General features: G+C 36.2%; 1 protein-coding gene across 3 annotated transcripts in view; it reads left to right on the top strand.

Annotated features, from left to right (window-relative positions):
- Positions 1-19,261, top strand: part of LOC131075873 (DNA repair protein RAD50) — a 235,786-nt gene that overhangs the window by 164,674 nt on the left and 51,851 nt on the right. For all 3 annotated transcript variants that reach the window (XM_058012799.2, XM_058012797.2, XM_058012798.2), the window contains 2 exons: positions 7,541-7,710; positions 7,825-8,149. In XM_058012799.2, the coding sequence (XP_057868782.1) occupies positions 7,541-7,710; positions 7,825-8,149 (495 nt within the window). The remainder of the gene's footprint in view (positions 1-7,540; positions 7,711-7,824; positions 8,150-19,261) is intronic.

Raw genomic sequence — 19,261 nt, 5'->3', positions numbered from 1 at the left:
GTATAGTAGCCTGCAACATTTGTTTGAATATAGTTTTTTCAGACTCCGACCGAAGTGGGGTATTGGCGGCATTATGTGAGGCCCTTTGTTCTTCCGCCATCGCCCGTTCAACATCAGCCTTTGCTTCTCGGATTCTTTCCTTCTCTGTACGGGGATCGGGGTACACTGCCTTTTTGCTCTGCAATCTTGTAATTGCGAGTACCTCCTTGTATGGCTCCTTGACGTCCAACATATTTACCCCTTTTTGCTTTGGGCAGTCAATGTCCTCATGGTTCCCTGGTCCACACCATTTGCACAATAATTGTACGTTGTCTTTCTTGTTATGGCAGTCTCTCGTATAGTGCCCCCATTCGAAGCATGTATGATAGGACGTCCTCTGGAGTTATATTGTATTTGGTTTGGCCCTCGTTGATTTCCATTGCCGCTAGTGGGCTAGACTCTCCCTGTGAGAAGAGTACTTGCATACTTCTCGTCTTCAAATTGTATGGGCACTCCTTGATTGAATGCCCTAGCACTTGGCACATCTCACAAAACATATTTCTAGAACAATTACCTTTTGTGTGCCCCCCACTTTTGCACTCAGTACACCATAGTTCATTACCTTCTTTGCTGGTTCCTTTCTCAACCTTCAATTCTTTCATCATTCTCAACATATCCTGTCGAAGGGCTCGTACGGTTTTGGATTCTTCGTCACTACAACCTTCGGTGCTCTCATCATCGTCGGTCTTCCTCTTCTCTCGGGAGGAGGTTTTGTTTTCACTCTTGATGTCCATCGCTCGATTGTAAGCATCAACGTACGAGGACGAAGGCACTACTTTCATCTTCTTGTGCACTGAGGGTATCAATCCCTCCGTGAACCACCTCTTCTTCAACCCGTCGGTTGGTTGGTTCTCCATCTTGTTCAACAGTTCTTTGAGCCTACGGTTGTAAGCGCATACACTCTCATTTTTCCCTTGCTTGGTATTATAGATTTCGGCCACGATCTCATTATCATCCCTCAGGAGTTTGATTTCCTCCTCGAAGGCCTTCAAATTATTCCATCTTGTTTTGTATTGGGCGTCAAGGTCGGTATACCAATCAATTGTCGTCCCCCGAAGGGTGGCCGGAAACGCCTTCAACTAGTAATCTTGGTCATATTGGCCATTTGCCTCCCACATGGTTATACATGTTTTGCAATGTTGTATAGGGTCCTCTGATCCATCCCCCGTGAACTTCGGCAGTTTCTGCTTCTCCTCGGTGTTCACCATAGTTTTCACTTGGAAGGTACCGTGTGTATCCGCCTTGGATGTCGGACTTGGGTGGACTGTTTCGACCGCTACGTTTTGATGCTTCCCCAACATTCTTGGCCACACAGGCGTCCTCTACACGTCCACCTTCAGCGTCCTCAACACTCCGAGTACTTCCAGGTGTGTCGCACCTGGGTGGACTGTTTCGACTGCTACGTTCCGGTGCTTTCCTTGCACTCTTGGCCACACGCATGTCCTCTACACGTCCACCTCCAACGTCCCAACACTTAGGGTACTTTTAGGATCTGAGTCATCTTTATGACTTCCTTTTGCCAAGGGTCGGCAGATCACCTAATTGCTTGCTCTTGACCACCCTATGGCCTCTTCTCACTTTTATTGGGGTCTACGGGCATGAATCACTCAAGACTGAACCGACTTCTTTTAAGGCAACGACGCCAAAATGTTTACCGCTACAACTAGTAAATTAAATACAAGAAATAATAATGTATATGACAATGCATACCAGACACGACAGTAAAATATATCTTTATTTGCACATGCAATTATTACAGGGAAGAAGACCAGAGATGGCCGACCAAGGATTATAATAGATCCGACTATATCGTACTACTTTACTTGGCGATACACAATATATTTAAAAGGACCCGACGATTGCCGAGAGGTACACAACCGTCAACTAACTGACACCTAACTACCCGAGAGTGACAACCTGCTTAATACGATTAATTAATACATTGCCGGATGACAAATATTATCAAATATAACCATAGGCATTTTATGCCAACTACATTCCACAATCGCAATGCTTTATATCATAGCAACAAAAATCGTTTGGGGAAAAAATCGGCAAACCAAAAGTTCAAGATTTTTTCAAAAAGTGGGTAAAAAATTGGATTTAAAAAAATCATAAAAAATTGTAGAAAAATAGACAAACTACATGGCGTTTCCATAGCATAGAGATATATAGAGTAAATAAAATAGAGTTTAACCCATGATTGTAGAAAATAGAGTTTTGTTGTTTATGTTCATATTGCTGATTACATAGGCATTCGGTTAACTTTTTAAGAGGGCAGTCACCAAATACACCAAATAGTGGTTTAAGTCTGAGATCAAAGATTAGCTAAGTCTATGAAGTAGCTGAGATCAAAATTTATCAGACAGAGATCCAGCTACTGTTAGGAATTTAGTAAAAGTGGAAGCCATTTTGAAGTGATCGAAGACTTTCATTGTGATTGAGGCAAGGAGTTTTCTAGGGGTAGTTCAATATTTGAAAAAGCTTATCAAATCATCTTCCACAGTTGCAATGCTTTATATTCCCTGATGGCAATTGGTAAGTCTTTTATATGGGGTAGAATTCAACAAAAGGCATTTGTTTAGCTGAAGTAAAAGATTAGCAAGCCACTGGTTTTGGCAATACCTAACTTGCAACTACTGTTTTAGGTAGAGACAAATTTTAATGATTGTGTGTTGGAGGCTCTTTTATTACAACTATGTAAGCTTGTTTGTTGTCATTCAGATTTATTTCGTGGAGAACTTTGGATATATTGCTCACATAATGAATTGTATGTCTTTGTTTGAGCAAAAATTAACTATATCAATTATAAATTAAATATCATATATATATATATATATATATGTCTTCAAACGTTTAGTGTTGTATATATGTCTTCAAACGTTTAGTGTTGTGGTAGAAATACTCCATTGGTGAGGCAGCACCAAGGTTCAAACCCCTGCTGGGCCATTGAGCTCGCAGGCTTTCTGCCTTTCTTGGGTTGTTGAGCTCGTGGGTATGAACAAGTGGAGTGTGGGGAATCATGAACCCCCCAAAAATGGACAAAATAACAAACTTTTTCAACGTTGATTCCACATTGACTCTGATTCCATCTCGGATCAACCCTATTTCTAAGCAATTCAGTAATTTCACGAGTTTTTCTAGGGTTTTGCAAGTTTTTTCAATGATTTTTTTCACTTTTTGTGCCATTTTATGGGGTTTTTAACATGATCTTAACGTGATTTAAATGCAAAAAATCATTGAAATTTGGGTCAACGATTGGTCAACAATTTTTTCGTGAATCAGGATTTTTTCGGGGAATAAATCAGCTGGCTCCAGGATTCAAGATTAATCGGGTATAATCACGATTTTTTGCAGACTATTGCTGCTATGATCTAGAATACCACAATGAGTGGATGGATATTCATCCAGTTGCCTGCTTGGTAGCAGGTGGCAATTTTTTCCTTGCAAGGGATATCAGCTAACCCTAGGCTTCTTAAATTTCAAAGCAGATATTTAAATTTGTAAAATATCTACAGCTACCACCTACCTTCTCCCAATCTAATGCCCACTCTGCCTTCTAACCAGTCTTTCATACTCAGCTACCTTAACAAGTATGCATCAGGACAAGAGTTGACCTGATCAAGTTTTGAGTCTACTATCTCTAAGTACGCATGAGAAGGTTCAAAAACTATTATCTCCAATCGCTGTTAGAGTTGTTCCAGGCTTCCAGCAGATTGGCCAGTGTTTATGCAAGGGATTCCAATGGCAGATTCAACAATTTCGTCCTCAAACATCTTCAGCAGTAACTTTGCCAGCTTTCAGTAATATACAACAGATATCAGTGAGGTTTCCAGCAGGTGTTTCTGTTAGTTTATGATAAGTTTTCATGTAGTACTAGAGAAGAATCCATCTCAGCCCTAAATGTTTTGACACCTATGATATGTTTTCATTGTTTGAACTTTGACCACTATCATGAGGACTATACTCAGTGTTTTTTTGAGTGTTTCCACAGTGAGAGCAGATGGTTTTTATGCACATGAATTTGATAAATAGAAGACTGTTTTCAACAGGGTGGCTATCACTCAGTGTTATTGTGAAATGGTAAAACTGTAAAATGTGTCCTGTAGTAATGTTATTTTGCAGCCCCATTCAACCTTCATTTAGTATGGATTTGTTAAACTTGGTCTGTGTCAACAGGCTTTTATCATTCAACAACAAAGAGAAGCAGTTTTCAAAATACAATCAGTAAGGTGTTAACAACAGTTTAAACTGATATTTGAACAGTTTATGACGAAGTTGCAGTCATTGAAAAATTAATATTTAAGTAATCTGCAATTCCTTTGGGGTTTGGGCGTTGAAGAGGACTGTACATTTTTTTTATTGCCCTAGGGTTTCATAACAAAATTGACATAAAACAATGAGAATTTGTCAAAGGGAAATGTTGTAATGGGTTGTAGTGAAGTGGTATTGATGCAGGAGCAATCAGGTTCACAAGTAATCTCGCTTCACCAAAAAACAATGAATAAATATGACTGAGGAGACTTAATTTTTGTTGGGGGTTCTTTCAGAAATAGTCTGGCAGATTAAATAAAAGTTAATTAGAAAATAGCAATCTCAAGGGCACAATAAGAAAGAACCACTCTTCCAACACAAGGAAAGTTCCCTACAGCCTTTCAGACCACGCACTAGCTTTATTCAATGAAAGGGAATCATTTCCAGGGCAATAATATACTCAGATCTGTCTGTTGTAGCTATCTGGACGCTATCATTGCACAGGGTTGACTAGCAAAAAATCCAAATCTCCTTTCATCACGCAAACTACCAAGAAATACCTGCTAACACTTTCTGCTCACCTAGACACCTCAGAAAAGGTGACTTGCAGTCCTGTTTCAACAATCCTAAAGACTAAAATAGATCCCATGTGCCCCTTACTGAGCTTGCATGACCTGCAAATGGGGTGACTAGCTCCTAGAAATCACCATCAACATTAAACTTATAAATAATGCATTGAAATTGGTTGCCCTGCTATGGAGAAAATATATAACCAATACCAGAAGCAAACAGATAACGCCCTATCAGATATCAGTCAAAATGAAGGGTCGACCGTGCAAACTAGAGGGGTACAACTAGGTACAAAACTCAATCGAAAACATTGCAAACACAATGAAATCACTGAAAATATCAACAACTCGATCAAACTCCGGGATATGAATCAATATACCATATAAATCTACATCTTTGAAACCTTGAAGGACCAAAAAAGTGTGAGAAACAAGAGTGAAAATATTGAACCAGCTAGGGTGGATCTTTCACCACCAAAACTAGAAAGATTGCAGAAGGTTTTTGCCCTCAACAAACTCTTGGAAGAACTTCAAAGCTCATTCCGACAACATTTCTCTATGTGTGCAAACTTTGAATGAAGAATTGAGAGCCAAAACTCCAATTTTTAGAGATTGGAGGGAACTTTGGGCATTTCAAATTTTTCAATATTTTAGTTCTCTCGAATAAGCCCCCCCCAGAGCACCTTTTAAAAGCTACTTTGATCCCCACAGCCTAGGTGTCCAACATGGGGACGTTAACTTTATGAAATATCTGAAGTTATTGTTAAAACACCATTTTAATACTTAAGTGTAAATATTAAAAATAATTCCAATCACCTTACTGATAATTGCAAAGGCACCAAAATGGAATCCAATTTGCACGGAGCAAAGATGAAACTAAAGAGATGCTTGGCGCCAGAATTAGCGCTTACCAAAAATAACACTTACTAAAAATAGCACTGCTGTCGAAACCCAAGGAAGTTGAAAAGCCAAGCTCTCTAAGGAAGCATGAGTTCCCTAACCACCACTGAAAATCCTACGGGACCCAGAAATAGGCTACTGGGAAGCAAAGCTGACTATGTGTGAGAAGGGGACATTACATACATTGTCCTTAAATTCATGATTTTTAAAATATATTTGAACTCCTAATATTTTATCTAATTTTTTAACCTCTATGGATCATACCTTTTATCATTTAGACACATCTGTAGTAGTGACACTGGCTCCTTGTTCGTCCACATTTTAACTTCTTGTAACACCATGTTGACTTTTGTTGGAGTTGATGGTGAACCCCACAATTCCCTTAAATCACTTGCAACCAAAACACCTATAACGTTTGAAGAGGAAAAGCCATGATTGAGCCATGCAACCTCGAGAAGAGATCTGATCGAGAAAAACATGATGATATGATTGTATTGATTGATTTGAATGAATACATCTGAACAAATACAATTGTACAAATGAGTGCTTATAAAAATAAAATCCTAGATGAAACCCCAGGTGAGGGTTAAGTTAGATCGTGACAAGTGTCCTCATCTTATGAATGCAGACAACATGACCTATAATTAGCTTAATCTAAATATAGGAAATAATCTCTAAGTCTAGCTTAATTGAATAAAATGATAAGGGACCTAAGTAATTAGTTGACGATCCATTGATTACTAGGTGAGTAACCTATTTACTCCAACAATGTCCAATGTTACTGGTCTATGGCAATTTTTTTTTGTTTCAAGGCAAAAATAAGCAGTTATAAACAACTTATAATTTCCATCTGCTAGTGCAAGAGGCCATTGTTTCACTTAGCTTCAACCTAAGTATTCCCTTAGTTCCATGATTCTTTAGTCAATTGGGTTGATGTTTCCTTGGTCAAGTCCATCCTTATTAGAATCCAAAGAATGTAATCAGGGTGATTCCTTACTGACAGCTTGCTTTTAATATTAGGGATGTACATTTTGCTTCTGCTTATGAAAAGCAAGAGGTCTTCAATGCGTAGCCTTACCTGTGAAGGGCACCATAGGCTGACGGGAACAAAGAGACAACCGCACCATTGAGTTCGAAATTTGGGTAACATCTACGGGCAGAATGCCATACCAGTTTGATCTCAATAAATTCAATTTTAAGGATCACAAGGTGTACTTGGCCAATTTCTTCCAAAATTTCTGTAGTTTAATGTTCACACTTAACCTCTTATTGGTATCACCCCAACCTTGTCCATATGACATCATTGAAGATTTTCCTCATGATTTGAATGTGAATATTTGCAGGTTTCACTCTTTTCTTTATCATGAGAACCATATGGTTGATCACCTGTTTGCTCATCTTGAATACTCGAGAAATTGAGGTTTGATCACCTTTGCATTGTTTGTCTGATTATATATACTACTTACGTGTGAAATAATACAAGGATGCTATGGTAGATTTGGATAAGTAAATGCAATAATAACTAGGAATAAGTTATACATTTTAACATGTGTCAGTATTGTGTTTTGAAGATATTAGTATCTATACAAATTACAATCGGAGATTGATAAGAACGTTCTTCATTCTCTGATGATAATTGAGTACCCTAACGTGAATTCTTGGAATAAAAGAACCTATGCTGTTGTTTCCTGAAATAAGTTATTGTTTTTACATATTGTGCCATGAAGAAAGATCATATTTTGTATGTCAGTAAATTTGTAATGCTGGCAAATGTGCAGGTGTTAGTGGAAGGTTTTATTCCTGTGTCTAAAGAAAAGGAAAAATTAAGAAAGGATTATGATACAATGAAGTTAAAATTTGAGTGTGAGAATGAAGAACGTTCCAAATTGTTGGGAATTTTCCAGCAAGATGTTGATATGCTTTTCAGCTATTCATCTAAAATCAAAGAGTATGTTGCCTTGCTCTTAAATATTTTGACTATTTTTACTTATGGAGCAACTTTAACAGCTGAATGTTCTTTTACTTCTCTATTCTGGTTTTGTTATGGTTTGGTTTCCTGCAGATACCTGGATTCCAGAAGTGAGGAAAGGCTGAAAGAACTGCAGGAAAAACTTTCACTTTGTGAATCTCAACAGCGTCAGTGTGAGAAGAGAAAATCAGACATTTCAGCTGAGCTGAATAGAAGCCAAGAATTGTTACGCAGCCAGGACCAAGTGAAAAGAAATATAGATGATAATATAGCTTATCGGAAAACTAAAGCAGATGTTGACTCTCTAGCTCAAGAAATGGAAGCTTTAGATGATAAAATTGTTAGCATTGGTGAACCTTCTGCTGTCGAAGCAGATTTAAAGAGATATTTGCAGGAAAAAGAAAAACTTCTATCCGAGGCAAGAAGAACAACACTAGCAATATACTTGCTTTCATTTTCATTTTAATATCAAAAGGTTTCTGCCCCTATCTAATTTTTGGCATAAGCAATCAACTTATTCTATTGATAAGTGCTGAATTATCTGTTGATTTTACATTTTGTTGGATACCCTTTGAAAAATGTATAGTGATGAGGAATCTTCTTTATTTCGCACATAGTGGCTTGCATTTGTCAATTTCCATGGTCCAGCCTTCAACAAACTAGAGAGTATAAATAGAGATAAATTAGCTTAAAGCAACCCTATTGGATGGTGGATGTGGCATGGAAAAGATGCATTGGAGTTGAGGATACTTCCCACTTGCCTCCCTTCGTAGGTTTCTGTTTGCTTTGTTGCTGAAAGGAATTGGTCCATATATAGCTTCATCTGGTCAGTTAAGAGGAACAACCTTAGCTCTAGATAATCAAAGAAGTTGGTGGACATACATAGCGCCTTGTAGCTACAATACTGATATACCCTTAATTATTGCTAGACTCCAACCTCACTTTGGGATTTTGATCTCTAAGATACTATACAAATTGATGAGGAGACACAAGATGGATTGATTGGGGTTGCATTGCTTGAGGTACCCCTTATAGTGGTAGTGACTTGGACTCAAACTTTTATTTTGATACACGTTGGGATGTTGGTCCCAAAGATGCTATACAGATTCATGAGGAGGAGACATAGGAGGGATTGGTTTTGGTTGCATTGCATGAGGTAGCCTCTTATAGTGGTAGTGAGTTGGATTCGAACTCAGATTTTGATACAAACCTACCAAATGCAGATGCTGATTAAGAACAACTATATATTTTTTATGTTTTTTCATTTTGTAGTTGAAACTTGTAACACATTTTTTTCTAGTTCTTATATAATATATGGACGTTAAATTTTGAAAGCATGTAAATTTCAGTAATTTGTTTGTCAATTCTCATGTGAAGTCTCAATTCAAGCCTGCTATTATGTATTAAGGTTTTATAATGTCTATGATGAAATATTTATCAATGTTATCATATGAGTATTTGAATTTTTTTATATTTTTAAAATTTTTCTTATTTTCTTTATAACCATTCTCTACTATCCCCTAAAAATGGGCATAAAAATTCCCATATCGGAAACACATGCCCCTATCCCCTACCATCCTTGTCTTGAAAACTTGGGGGAGTGAGGTTTCAAACTCTTCTATTTTTGGGCCTTGATCTATTTTTGGGCCTTGATCTATTTTTGCATTTTGATGTGTTGATGATTGAGCTTTCCTTCATTCTCTTTGTTATTATTTTAATTCCTTGTCTCTTTTGTGTATAATGTATACACAAGATTAAATTGTTACCTTTCTCTATAGGCTAGGAAGATCATAGCTCTGATATCATTGTAATAGTCCAAATTGATTTTTTAAACAATTTTATTATGCAAGATATGAAACCTTACACCTTTTGATCATTGAGATCTTAGAAATTTAGAATGGGCAGGTTAAGAGCATACTGTGATAGGTTGATTAACAATATAAATCGCTAGACTTGTTGGCAGCAAGTTGCACAACTTACAATGTAAAACAAATATCAAATTTTAGATTAAAGATAGTCTAGTTCTGGTAGTTAAGCCTTCTAGAATGAAATAAAACAGTATAACAAGCCTTTTACAGAATATATGATGAATAATCACAAATAGATTTGCTGAGAACAGAAAATATCAAGATATTTGCTGATATTGAACTGCACACACAAAAACTGAAATCTTGAACGCAATTGTGATCTCTAATTGAAACCACCACAGTGGATTGGAGAGTTTTTGTCATTAAATCTGAATATCTAGAGGGTTTTCATTCTCAATCAAGAAGACAAAGAAAATGTTTGATCTAAAAAAAATAGGGGTTTTCAATATGTAAAATGAATGCTTTTTTATCTGACCAACATCCAACATCTCTTTTTAATATTTTATAGCTCTGAGGTAGTGGCTAGTGAATTTTGTACACCACTAACTCATTGAGTGGATTAGGAGTAACATTAGTATCAACTAAGTTTTCCTTTTCTCTATCTCTTACTTGCTTTGAAATTTACATGGATGGATTTGAAGACTTAATTTGAGAACTAATCTAAGTCAATGTTGGTTTTGTATCTTGTGTAATGTGCAAATTGCTATACTTATATTTGCCAATGATGTGGTCTCTTTCAAGCATTCTATCGAGGGATTACAAAGGCAGTTCAATTCTTTATTTTGGTTTCGTGGGCATCAATGACTAGTATTAGTCTTACTAAAATGAAGGTTATGATCTCCATTTCCTACATAAGTATTATTTTCCCACGAGGTGAACATGTTGAAAATCCTTGAGAGGTTAGCTTAAATTCTGTCATCTTAAATGTAGCAATTTTTGAATGGATAGACTTCTCTTTATATTTGAGAGCATCAATGTTTTCTTAAGCATTTCCAAGATATTTCTGCAATGATGCGACTATTTGATGCTGTTGTTAAACCCATGGTGCTTTATAGGTTTACTTTAAGTAATTGGTATTTCAGCTAATTAAAAGAATACATTAAGAGGTTGCAAGATATCTCTAGGCTTAATATTCTCAATTGCAAATAGATAATCCCATAGTGGCCTTGGCCAAGTAGAGTTTGCTTCACAAATTTTTGTCTTCAAAGCATCTACAATCTTACTTTCTATTTCCATTCACTTAGGTCTATGGGATACTTTTCTCAAGCTAAGAGATACCTATATTTTAGGTATTTGTTCTTTCTTCAGTCTCCTAGCAATTGATAATTTTTGATGTTTAGAGACCAATATGCTTCTCTAGTATGTCAACATTTTCATTGGCCAACTCTCTCAATTTTAGGTCTCTAGTATGTCAACATTTTCATTGGCCAACTCTCTCAATTTTAGGTACCCATTAGACGGCCCCCTTGTTTCTTTCTATATAAGGAGTTTATTAACAAAGTGATCGAGGAGGACATTTACCAGCATTCCACTGTAACGACCACTCTGAAATTGAAACCAATCTTTTCTCCAACACCCACAAAGTTTCTCTATTGTCTATCATTGAAGCATTTCATCAAATGCTTGGCATAGTGACGGTTTTCAATGTATTTTCAATTTGTTTTGGTATGGGATCATTAACAATGCAATTTGAGACGATATTTGTTGAAATAGTAAATCCACAATACATAGAAATATCATAGACATATCAATAAACATTTTGTGTACATTAAAGAGAACTAATAATGACAGTTTGACCTCAAACTCCAGCAATGTATTGATTGTCAAATGATAGGCTTACTGTTACAAAGTTCTGTTTACAACAACAGTTTTACAATGTCATTTTGATGTCCCACATTCATATTATGTTGCTATCACGGAAACATATGCTGCTGTAACTTAATATCAGAGTGCTGTAGATGAATATACGAAGGAATTAACCTCTTCACACCCTCAGTCACCTCCAAACAGCAATACGAAGGAACTGTAGCTTTGCATTAATCCAAATAAAATGTATTGGAAGTTTGGAACCCCAAACTCACCTAAAAAAGGGAGCGTACTGATGTATTGGGTGCTGCACACTTCTTGTCCTCATTTTTGAAAATTCAAAAATGTGACAACCCCTACAAAATTTTGGTTTAAATGTATTGTTTTTGTCTCCAAGGCACGTTTTACGAGGTGCAAAACTCACATTTGTTAGTGTCAAATCATTGGGGGTTTCTTTGCCATCATTGTCCAAGTTTTGGTGAGTTTTGGTCTTCATTTTCCTAGCTTTTTGTGCAATTTCAGGTTTCAGAGCAGTCACTATAGGTTGAAGATTTTACTCTTAAGGCACACTTCTCGAGGCAAAATTTTCGTTTCTGGTTAAAATGGGGTGATCTTCAGTCCATCCTTGATCCGCGTTTCAAATTTCATCGTGTTTCGAGTTCGTTTGCTATGTCTTTCTTTCAATTTCGGGTGTTTTCTTCCTGACAGCAGGTGGGAAATTTTCCTTTGATTGCAAGTTTTAATTTTCTCTTGTTTTAGTGTTGTAAAGAAATTTTAAAACAATTAAAAGTGCACTTTATTTAAAACTTGTCACTTGTCACTTACTTTTTATTTCCCCCTTGCTTTTGTTATTTTTTAGTGATCAGATTAACTATTAATTAGCAGAAAACAAAATGCACAGAAAGAAGAACACACAACACAAATATACCCTGGGAAAACCTTCCTCTTGGAGGAAAAACCCAGCAAATAATGTCTCAGATCTGCCTTAGATTAATCACAGAAATAGGTTACAACTTTGCCCAGCTAGGGCACAAACATAAGTGACACAACTTATCTGATCCTGGGACCTGAGATCAGACTTGAAGAAGTCTCCAAAATGGAGGTACTACTACCTGTAGCAGGTTCGGCAGCCTCAGAACAGCCTAGAGTGGTGTTCGCTCAGCTGGTAATGAAGTTCGCCCAACTAAGAAGAGATTCGCTAGGGCTCAGACTGAGATCGCAGACCTTCAAATATATATTCTCTTGATCTTCAATATATTCGTTGATGTATCAGAGTTATTCGCTGTTGTATTGCAGAGATAGTTCATTGAAAAAGGATGATGTGAACAATGATAAGTACTTTGTACTTATAGGCAACTTAACCTTTAATCTTTCAAGTCGGCTAGCATATATTAAATCACAATCAAATGTATTAGAGGTGGCGCCAAACTGAATTAGGTCCACTCGTTATACATTAATATAGGTCATGCCCTATATGCAAGACACATTTGGGTTGGCCCTTATAACACGTTACCTTTGTAAATAACCCAAGTCGCACAAGTAGGGCTTGACCCAAATCATATTACAAGTTACATTAATATCCCAAGTAGGCCCATACACAATAAATTTTAAGGCCGAAGGCCATATTAAAATTTACCAAGCTAGGTCGGCCCAATCAAGGGATACGACCTAGCTACATTTTCAACACTCCCTCTTAGCTAGGGAGGATCCCTTGATCAATCAAGTCACATCGTGACTACTATCGTGGCTACTCCCATGGGATGAACAAACTCATCTTGGAATTTCATCCATGATACCCACCATACCTACTCACAGAGGGTGGAATTAGGGCTCTAACCTCAGACTTCTCCCAGAGAAGAATACAACACCACCATGCCTACTTGCAGAGGGTGGAATGAGGGCTTTCACTTCAATCTTCTCTCGGAAGATTCCCTTAACCGAGGGCTTTCACCTCAATCTTCTCCCAGAAGATTCCCTTAACCGAGGGCTTTCACCTCAATCTTCTCCCAGAAGATTGCCTTAACCGAGGGCTTTCACCTCAATCTTTTCTCGAAAGATTGCCTTAACCAAGGATATGGCTTCCTTTGAAGCTGAAAACAACAAGCTGCCTCTGAAGCTGATGAGCTTCCTTTGAAGCTCCTTCTGACATTTGCTTCCTTTTAGAAAAGGAATTCTTCATTTGACTTATGTTCCTTCTGAGGAGTTCCTATGACAACTTCTGCAGAGGAAGCAAGAGAAGTCCCGATTTTGCAATCCCGAGCAAAATGACCAAACTTATTACAATTAAAGCATTGGATGTGAGGTAAGTCCTTCTTCCTTTTTACTTTAGGAGCAGAATCAGAACCTCTGTCTCAATCCCACTTTCTTCCTTTACCTTTCTCCATATGCGAATCAAGAACTTGATTTTCCACATCATAATGATCACGCTCAAGTCCTCTTGCAATTAGCCGTGATTCTTCTTGTAAACAATCTGTCCTCAAGCAATCAAATTGTGGAAGTTCAATCCTTGCGCTGATTCCCTAAATGAATGCTTCCCAAGATGATGGAAGACCATTGAGAGCCAACATGGATAGGTCGCTATCTTCAGCAACTTTCCCAACGGAAGAGAGCTGATCCTTCAGATCATAAATCCTCTTGAAGTATGCAGCTACACATTCTTCTTTTGCCATCTTGATGTGGTGAGGTTGCTGCTTCAACGATAGGATGCGATTGGTGTTGTTGATCTCATACATCTTCTCCAAGGCGCTGGACATTTCTTTTGCTGTCTTCAACTTGGCGATGAGAGGCACGATATGATCCTTGATGGAATCCACTATTATCCTTTGAGCTTGAAAGTCTTTCTTTCTCCAAGCTTCCTTTTTTCCTTTAGCTAAGGGCTTAGAAGACTCTTTGTTGATGAACTCAGAGAGATCATTCAATGCCATCATGATTCTGAATTTCCATGCAGTGAAATTGGATGCACCGTCCAACCTATCTTCAGCTGACTGAAGAATGGAATGATAAACTGAGGATGAAGACTTCCTGATAATCTGATCACAGTTAGTACGAACTTGGCTCTGATACCATGTTAGTTTTTAGTGATTAGATTAACTATTAATGAGCAGAAAACAAAATGCACAGAAAGAAGAACACACAACACAAATATACCCTGGGAAAACCTCCCTCTTGGAGGAAAAACCCAGAAACTAATGTCTCAGATCTGCCTTAGATTAATCACAGAAATAGGTTACAACTTTGCCCAGCTAGGGCACAAACATAAGTGACACAACTTATTTGATCTTGGGACCTAAGATCAGACTTGAAGAAGTCTCCAAAATGCAGGTACTATTGTCTGTAGCAGGTTCGGTAGCCTCAGAACAGCCTAGAGTGGTATTCGCTCAGCTCGTAATGAAGTTCGCCCAGCTAAGAAGAGATTCGCTAGGGCTTAGACTGAGATCGCAGACCTTCAAATATATATTCGCTGATGTATCAGAGTTATTCGCTATTGTATTGCAGAGATAGTTCACTGAAAAAGGATGATGTGAACAATGATAAGTACTTTGTACATATAGGCGACTTAACCTTTAATCTTTCAAGTTGGCTAGCATATATTAAATCACAATCAAATGTATTAGAGGTGGCGCCAAACTGAATTAGGTCCACACGTTATACATTAATATAGGTCATGCCCTATATGCAAGACACATTTGGGTTGGCCTTATAACACGTTACATTTGTAAATAACCCAAGTCGCACAAGTAGGGCTTGACCCAAATCATATTACAAGTTACATTAATATCCCAAGTAGGTCCATACACATTAAATTTTAAGGCCGAAGGCCACATTAAAATTTACCAAGCTAGGTCGGCCCAATCAAGGGATATGACCTAGCTACATTTTCAACAACTTTTTATGTCTTTTAAGTCATTGTAGGAACTTTTTGGACAAATTACAAGTGAATTAAAATTATAAGAACTTGTTTTTTCTTTTAAAAGTTCCTACTTAAGTGATTTTTAGATGTAATAGGGATTCTATTTCCCTATTACATGTTTTATGTCCTTTTAGTTGTTTGTCTTTTAAACTTGTAAAAGGCATTTTATTACCCTATTACAAGTCTTTTTGTCAAAGTCATTTTAAACTTGCAAAGGGGATTTTATTTCCCTATTACAAGATATTTTGACATGCCTTTTTGTAATGTCCCTACTAGTTAGGGATCACTATCCTGCAAAACAGATTGTTAGAATACAACAAATATACATATATATATAAATAATCTAACTTGCAATTTAACTTTAAAGTACTTAATTAACACTAATCATAATTCTTATCTAATAAAAAGGATACGAATGCCATATGGAGATATGTCCTTAGGTGGCTGTGAAGCTCGCCTTCTTGGAACCCATCTTGGTTCCAAGCCATCCAGGAAATCGAAGGGGAATTCGTTTCTTGTCTTGGATATAATTTCTTACACCCAAGCCATCCAGGAAATCAAAGGTTAATTCGATTCCTGTCTTGGATGTAACTACTTACACCCAAGCCATCCAAGAAATCGAAGGTTAATTCAATTTCCGCCTTGCCATCCAAGGAAGACCATATGTCAATTCCTTGCCTTGGATGATGCATCTCATCATCCAAGTCTACCAGAGGGGACCAGCCAGATCTGTCTCTTCTTGGATGAACTTTGTCAACCAAGCCATACATATATGCATATAGATATTTATTATATACTACCTACCAAGGATTATCATAATCCCTCCATTAGGCTAAGGGAGTTTCCTCCCTATAGCCTCCATCATACAATCACATTTATATTACATTTTACAATTTATTATTATTTTCCACTTCATAATCTACATTTACATGTTCTTAACTTAACATGTATTCCATAACGTATATTCAAGAAACATCCATTATCATATATTCACGTTTATTTATTAACGTATATTCCTAACTATTCATTAATATGTATTCATTAACATATATTTTCACATATTCATTAACATATGTTTACACATATTCCTTAATATCTAAAAACCATTCATTAATATATATATTAAAATATTCATTAACATATATATTAAATATGCATTAATTACATTCATTAACATATATATTAAATTATTCATTCATTAATATATATATTAAAATATTACTTAAAATATTCATTAACATATATATTAAATATTCATTAATTACATTCATTAACATATATATTAAATTATTCATTCATTAATATATATATTAAAATATTACTTACTTATATTCATTAATATATACATTAAATAGGCATTAGTTATTTTCATTAACGTATATAATAAAATGTTCATTATTTATATTTATTAACATATATAATGAAGTATTCATTCATTACTTACCTGTCGTAACCTGCAGCTGTAGCTTCCAGACCTCTTCCTCTCCTACGGTTAGTGCAATGTAGCCAATGTTGACTAGGAATGGAGTATCCCTACTGTCTTTGATAAGGAGACATAAACTATACTGCTTAGTTCGCTGCTTCTGATTAAAGTTGTTAATGTATGCAGTAGTATACTGTATTGGTCTGATAAGTTTTACTGGTAAAAGTGCACCCAAGGGTCAAGGGCTGCTCCCTTCCAGTCAGAGCCTTCCTCCCCCCATGAATAAGAAATAAAGATGTTCCCTATAATACGTCAAGAAGAGGCATGAATGAAGGGTTGCAACCTAAGTCCATATCGCACCTTTTTTTCTAATATTAACTAATTATTTAGTTAGTTCCCGATCTAACTTAGTTCTTCCAGCCATGGAGGACTTCCATTTGTTATATGACTAATAATCGCTGATGATATCACTGTCTTCACTGTTTCTAATGTATTAATTCCGAACCCCATACGATCATGTCCATCTTCCTAATCGGCTTGTCCCTCGTGTTCTGGTTTGTCACTTGTTGTCTTGAGGTCTTTGATTCAATTTGTCGTTTACATATTATCGCATTTGGTGGAGAGATGCATCCTTCGTTGGCGCTGTACTCTTTTCCTCCGTCAACGGAAGTAGCAGAAGTTTATGTGCTTAGAAGGCTCAAAACATTAAGTCGCCTCAAAGTCTAGCATCCAAATCATATTACCATACAGAGATATTATTTTGGAAGATATAACATCGTTTGCGTTAACACCAGATAATCGTCGTCTTCCTTTATTGCTGTCACATATAATCTTATTCTAATCACTATTCAAAGTCAAGAGATGTTTTCACTTGTAAAGATTGTTTGGTCTTTTTTGAATCTTCCCACAAGATAATTGCCTTCTTCCTTTATATGATGGAGATACTCTTTTATTTTGGAATTATATGAAATAGTCTCATTTATAACATTCCATGGTTCCCTCAATATATTTCAATTGCTATCTTCTTTTCTTCTTTTTATTTTATTTTTTATTTATTGAATATTATATCTTAGTAATACTTATTTATTTATATTATTATTATTTATTATTGATTGAGTAAATTATATTTGTATTATTTTAAATAAATAAATGGTGTTTACACTTAAGAATATGTAAACTATGTTTATGATTTATAATATAATATTAATTTATTTTATTTGAATATTTCAAGATTTAATTAGTAATAAATATTAATTAAATAATAATATTTAATATATAAATAAATTTCAAATAGTCATCCTTTGGTAATTATTATATTAATTAATAATAATTGTTTCATTTAGGATATATATATATATATATATAACGATCAAAGAGGGGACATGACACTTTTTGTTCTTTCTTCCCTAAAACCCGAATTTGCCCAATGAAGGAAAAAATGATGTAATTTAAAACTTGTAAAGGAGTATTAGAAACCCAAATGCATCTTTTGGAGGGCACATTTTGCTTGTAGTCGCAAATGAAGAACCCGATCTGCACATTTGTTCTTCCAAATCCGTTTCTTATGGCGTTTCTCCACTAAATCCGTCCAATATGCATGCAAAATCGTTGGAGATTAATGTTTGTTTCCACATTTTTCATCAAAAACGGATTGGGCAAACACATTTTGCATTATAGAAGGTGTTTTTATAGACGTTTTTGGAAGACGTCTTTGTTTGGTGTTGCCACCTTTTGGAGGCATGAATCTCCTTCTTGCCACATTTGCAACACGTCCCCCATTGACGAGTGTTTGAGATCAAGTATCTTTCTTCCTCCAAGCTGTTTTTAGTGGGAAGATTCAAAGACAAAACCAATTTGGTTTGCTGGTTGCAATCATAATGTGGTGACTTCCTAACCTATTTAAAGAGCATTTCGGTTTCTTTCAAGTCCATTTACTTTGATCCAAGGCATTTGCTCTTGCTTAGATTTCGGGTTTCTTCAAGATCTTCTCCAAATTGATAAGTTATTTGCAAAGCAATTTGTGAATGTGCAAGATTTCCCCCCTTTTCATTTCTACTTGTATTCGGAATTTCAAAACCCGTTTACAAGTAGCTTTGGTTATGTTGCCCTTCCCTTTGGTAAAAAGAGTTAACCTTCTTTTTACAAAAAATACAATGTTGAGAGTTTTTCCCATTTTCCAAGTTTCCAAGATGAGAATGTCCCTCTCCATATCTATCCATGGTCTCATAAAGTTTTCCATTACCGATTGGGTATCATTTTCCCCATTACAAGTCCACTTGCAACCGGAATTTTTAAAACCCGACTATACTTGTGTCTTTACTTGCAGTCAGCCTTCCAGACACTAAAAAAACACTTGAAAATGAGTCTTAAGGTCCAATTACAAGTGCAAACTTGTGGTTACCCATTATACATATGAAGTTGCATGTTTGTTCTCCATATTTGCAAGTTAATGCTCTTGTTTTTCCACACATGTATTGCAGCTTCTAGAACCCAAAATTTTCTTTAAGTCCATTTTTGCATCAA

The sequence above is a fragment of the Cryptomeria japonica genome, chromosome 10, assembly GCF_030272615.1.
Source record: "Cryptomeria japonica chromosome 10, Sugi_1.0, whole genome shotgun sequence".
Lineage (NCBI taxonomy): Eukaryota > Viridiplantae > Streptophyta > Pinopsida > Cupressales > Cupressaceae > Cryptomeria > Cryptomeria japonica.
This window is presented reverse-complemented; position numbering and strand designations above follow the sequence as displayed.